Source organism: Vollenhovia emeryi, unplaced genomic scaffold, assembly GCF_000949405.1.
Source record: "Vollenhovia emeryi isolate VEMERY1.0 unplaced genomic scaffold, V.emery_V1.0 DF939883.1, whole genome shotgun sequence".
Taxonomy (NCBI): Eukaryota; Metazoa; Arthropoda; class Insecta; order Hymenoptera; family Formicidae; genus Vollenhovia; species Vollenhovia emeryi.
Genome location: NW_011966483.1, coordinates 1 through 5668, shown reverse-complemented (window position 1 = coordinate 5668; position 5668 = coordinate 1). Strand labels below are relative to the sequence as shown.

The window sequence follows — 5668 nt, the reverse complement described above, 5'->3', positions numbered from 1 at the left end:
TGCCTTAAATAGTTAAAATTTTACTATTTATAAAATAAAAATGTCTTAAAGAGAACTTGGACGTTTTTTTTAACGGTGGAGTTTCACCATCCTGGGGTGCGTTCGAAAACTCCATGTTCATGTCGTGTGGTGGATGTAGGGGACAAGCTCGGTGGGGTTGGTGGACTTTTATTACTGAGAGTTATTGAACAGCCAGTGTGTTGCTAGAATGTTTACAAAGAAAAATGGCTGCTTCAGATGAAGTTGTTCGTCGGAAACGTATATTAACATTGGCTGTAGTCGCTTCTGACCAATTATTGCAATTGTTATGTTGGACAGTAGTAACAGTGAAAGTGATGAGGAAGAATTTGATTTTGCATCGTATAAAATGCGATTAAGAATTCGGGGTAAAAGAAAGACACAAGCACGGTATGAAGGTTATATATTGGATACGATTCCAAGGATGACTAATAAAGCATTTCGCGAGCATTTTCGGATGATTCCGAGCATTTTTGAGAATTTAGAATCGCGGTTGAGTCCGTTAGTATTTATTACGAATGATACAGGTCGACCTATGATACCGGTAAGAAATCAACTACTGTCTGTTTTATGGCTGCTAGCAACTCTAGACTCATATAGATGAAGAAAATATCATGTCATTATCAATTATTCATTATTACAGTGTTGTAGAAAAATTGAAGTAGTCATTTATTTATTTTCTTGTCTAGATCTGTAGCTGACCGCTTTGGTATAGGCAAGTCATCATTGAGTAACTGCTTCATGCGTGTCATCAAAGCTTTCAATGACATTGCTGGTGATGTAATTGTTTGGCCAACTGGTAGTAAGCTTTTGTATATAAAAGAAAAATTGAGAGGAAATGATGGTTTATCTGATGTCATTGGTGCAATTGACGGTACTGATATTGAAGTAAAAGGTCCTAAAGTAAGAATAATATAATACACAATGTACTAAAAAATTTAAAAACATTTTTGTCAGTTGAAGAAACATTTTGTATGTTGTAGGAAAATTGTCAATTCTACATCAACAGGAAGAAGCGGTTCAGCGTCACTCTCCAAGCTGTTTGTGATTCTCAGCTTAACTTCACAGATTGTTTTGCTGGTTTTGCAGGCTCTGTTGGTGATTTACGAGTTTTTAGAAACTCAGATTTATAGCACGCAGTTCAAGAAAATAAGCAGGCATTTTTCCCTGATCAGGAATTCATTATTGGAGACAAAGCATACCCTGCTTGACATGGTGTATTCCACCTTTCCGTAACTTTGGAAACTTGACACGGGCTCAAGACAAATTCAATCAGGTTCTCTCTAAAATGAGACAAGTAATTGAACGAGCTTTCGCTCTGCTGAAGGGAAGATGGAGGAGATTAAAATACCTGGACATGAATAGAGATGAAATGATTCCCTTTACCATAATAGCGTGTTGCGTGCTTCACAACATATGTCTCAATGGTGAACATGATACTATTGATGATTTTATTGCTGAAGGGCATGATGATACACCTAATAATGAAATTTTTGAGGAGGAGGAGGTTATTAGAAACGATGCAAATGGTGAAGCAAAGCGTCATTTAGAAATTAAAGAGGCCGTTTAGGACCGGGCATAGGTGTAAGTAGCCAGTTAAATTAAATTATTTAAGTGAATTCATATACCGTATTCTTTTCCAACATATCCTGTGCACCAGTTACATACTAGTCTTAAAACACAGGTTAATCCCCGTAAGTGGAAGTGTTATCGTCAGTGAATTCACGTTTATAAATTATTTTAATAATGCTACACAGTAGCATCTAATATGATAACCCCCTTTCCCCCCTTTCCCCCTTAATAAAAATCTTATTGCGAAAAATATTACCCCAGCCAGGATTCGAACCTGGGACCTCCCTCAATCCGTGCGGGTGTCTTAACCAGCTCGACCACTGAGGCTGTAGGTAATATTGTTCGCAATAACATATATAAACTTTGTAAACGCTCTCTAGGCCAGCGTGTATAAATACTACAATTTTAACATAGGTCCTTTAAGATATAAAATCAATTAGAAATTAAAGAGGCCGTTTAGGACCGGGCATAGGTGTAAGTAGCCAGTTAAATTAAATTATTTAAGGGAATTCATATACCGTATTTTTTCTTTTCCAAATTATCCTGTGCGCCAGTTACATACTAGTCTTAAAACACAGGTTAATCCCCGTAAGTGGAAGTGTTATCGTCAGTGAATTCACGTTTATAAATTATTTTAATAATGCTACACAGTAGCATCTAATATGATGACCCCCTTTCCCCCCTTTCCCCCTTAATAAAAATCTTATTGCGAAAAATATTACCCCAGCCAGGATTCGAACCTGGGACCGCCCTCAGTCCGTGCGGGCGTCTTAACCAGCTCGACCACTGGGGCTGTAGGTAATATTGTTCGCAATAACATATATAAACTTTGTAAACACTCTCTGAATTCACTTAAATAATTTAATTTAACTGGCTACTTATACCTATGCCCGGTCCTAAACGGCCTCTTTAATTTCTAATTGATTTTATACCTTAAAGGACCTATGTTAAAATTGTAGTATTTATACACGCTGGCCTAGAGAGCGTTTACAAAGTTTATATATGTTATTGCGAACAATATTACCTACAGCCTCAGTAGTCGAGCTGGTTAAGACACCCGCACGGATTGAGGGAGGTCCCAGGTTCGAATCCTGGCTGGGGTAATATTTTTCGCAATAAGATTTTTATTAAGGGGAAAAGGGGGGAAAGGGGGTTATCATATTAGATGCTACTGTGTAGCATTATTAAAATAATTTATAATCGTGAATTCACTGACGATAACACTTCCACTTACGGGGATTAACCTGTGTTTTAAGACTAGTATGTAACTGGCGCACAGGATAAGTTGGAAAAGAATACGGTATATGAATTCACTTAAATAATTTAATTTAACTGGCTACTTACACCTATGCCCGGTCCTAAACGGCCTCTTTAATTTCTAATTGATTTTATATCTTAAAGGACCTATGTTAACAAAGCGTCATTATTTAGTTACCCTTGTATCCTAAAATTTTACAAATTGGATCTGTCAATAAGTTGTAATGTAAATATATGTTTTAAATATGAAATATCAATATTTGTGTCAATAAAATAAAATTTACATTAAAGTTATTTATTAATTAAAGTATAACAAAAGGTATATTATTATATGAGGTAATTATAAATCAGACTTAACTTCAATTAACACATTTTGTTCAGTTCTGTACTTACAAGTAACTTAAATACATAAATCACAGTATTATGTAAACTAAAAACATGAACCATACTTTGGATATAAAGAATCACTATCTACTAAATTATACTTTAGTAAGATAAAGATCACTATCATAAGTCCAATGTCCACGATACTAGAACTTGGTCCAAGTCCTTGGATTGAAAAATTTGTAACCAATCAATTTGTAGCTTTTACGGAAAAGCGACAATTTTATTGGTTATACGTTTCTCGGACCAAGGACTTGGACCAAGTTCTAGCATCGTGGACATTGGCCTTTAGAATAATGCAACTAATAATAAGGTTATATTATATATCTTCTTCAGAATTTAAAATTATTTGAACAAAACTAAAGAAAATTTCTTAGATAATACTTAGATAGTACTTTTATAGAATATATATCGAAACGCAGCCATAGAGAATACAACATTTAGAGTTTATCGAGAAGCTTGGACATAAAGCTTTCATAAACTTTAATGGCTCTTTCCTTTTTCTCCATACTTTCCTGGTGTCACTTTTCTCGCGCTTCTTCTCTCTTTTGGAGTTCAGCTTGATTAGCTAATGACCAAGCCTCTAGTTCACGTTCCATTCTCGTTTTTTTCTTATTTTTCTCTTTCCTATCTATTCTGATTTTCTTATCATCATTGTCGCTACTGTCACATGTTTCTGTAGATGTTTCTCCTTATTGTGGAGTTGAACGGCCACATTCAATAGTAGAGGAACGTCTCTTCAGACTAGATGCAATAGCAACAGGTTTAACGTTTGGTTTCATACTCAGTACTTCTTCCATTTCTTCATAAAATTTGCACGTTTTAGGTTGTACACCTGTCTGTGCGTTGTGGTCTTTTGTTGCCATGTAATGTCTTCTGAGGTCTTTGAACTTATTTTCACATTGTACAGCAGTGAAAATCCAGTTAGGATTCATTTTTCGCAGATTCTCAGAAATCATCCGCCACACTTCCGTATTTTTCATTACAGAACTTTTAAACAGCGATTCATGATCTTGCCATAGTTTAATCAAGCCCTTTCCATTTCACTGCTGTCTCTTTTGATGTTACAGGCACTTCTACAGATACAGATTTTTCAGACACCATTGAGTTGTCACATTCTTGTACAGATGAAAGGTTTTCAGGTATATCTATAGATACTGTAAATAATGTTTGTAGGAAAATCATAAAACATACTGATCCTTACATAAGTATAAATAGTGTGTTTTTTAGCAACTTGTAACACAACAATAATGAATTAAGAAAAAGTCTTTACCAGAAGAAGGTGATGAAGAATATTCATCTGAAGGTATATTGAGAAATTTTTGTAAATTTTCGCAATCGCTAGCCATACACATTTGATCATCTATCAAATAAATGTCACAACTTCAATACGACACAAAATGACAAATATATCAAGAAATCTAACCTAGCTAAGTGCTAAGAAAATGTATAATCCTGTTTATTTCTCCTTACCGATAACATCCCACATATAGAAGTTTCCCTTGTTATCCTTTTGAGGGTTTCCCTCTTCATCCACACACAAAATATACGACCTGGAATTAAGTTTGCCATTTGTGTGCAATTGACACTGACAGCTCTTTTAATTTCCGCGCTCTATCACCTCACTGTCCACCGAAACCCACCTCATAAAAGGGAGTGGAGAAAAGTCACACAAATGTTCTACGGGGTAAGGTTTTAGAACGACCACGGATGTATGTCCAGTGTGCCCACTAGGTGTTTTCGAACGAACTGAGTGTGATGTAATACACACGGGTGTTGTTTTCGAACGCACCCCTGAAGTGGAATGTAATAATTCATACGTTTGTTGCTTCTCTCAGCTGAGTACATTGCTGTAGTTGCTGCTACTGCTGCTGGTTTCGAAATCAACCTCTCGCTCGACTAACTGATACAATACTGAACATGTACAGACGCGTACGGCTTCAGCATAATAATTTTAAAATTTGAAGGAAGGGATAATTCTCCCTTTTAACCTTTTCAAACACCAATAGTAGCGCAGCATACGTATAAGTTAGAAACAAATTCGAATGTAACGGGCGTGGGGATCTTAACGTATGCGGTGTGGAAAGGAGAGCGCGTAAACGGAAAGAAGTATAGGATACGTGTAAAAAACGAAATTAAGGTCATATTGATAGAAGTATATGTTTATTTTATGGTTACACCAATTGAATAGATTAAAATACAGTTTCTTTTTTGTAAAAACACAAGTTGTTCCATATTTATTTCTTATGCTTGGACCACCAATTGTATAGTTTAAAAACCTTTTGTAAAGCACAATTCGCTATATGTTTGTGACAACGCAAAGTGTGTGTAACGTCCAACTTATTTACAGATTGTATATCTTCGTAGTGCGCGTCGATAGTATCGATATAAACATCTTCTCTCACATCGTAACCAGGAGTAAATCCCGCAGACATTC

The 5668-nt window shown here is 35.7% G+C and overlaps 1 protein-coding gene and 1 pseudogene across 1 annotated transcript; one reads left to right on the top strand and one right to left on the bottom strand.

Annotated features, from left to right (window-relative positions):
• Window positions 1-307: 307 nt before the first annotated feature.
• Window positions 308-1746, top strand: LOC105556629 (putative nuclease HARBI1). The gene is made up of 4 exons (XM_012003724.1): window positions 308-408; window positions 708-921; window positions 1002-1150; window positions 1201-1746. Exons 1-4 carry the CDS (start codon window positions 308-310, stop codon window positions 1586-1588), a joined length of 852 nt encoding a protein of 283 aa, XP_011859114.1. The 3' UTR covers window positions 1589-1746.
• Window positions 1747-3200: 1454 nt separating this feature from the next.
• Window positions 3201-5618, bottom strand: LOC105556628 (annotated as a pseudogene).
• Window positions 5619-5668: the final 50 nt, after the last annotated feature.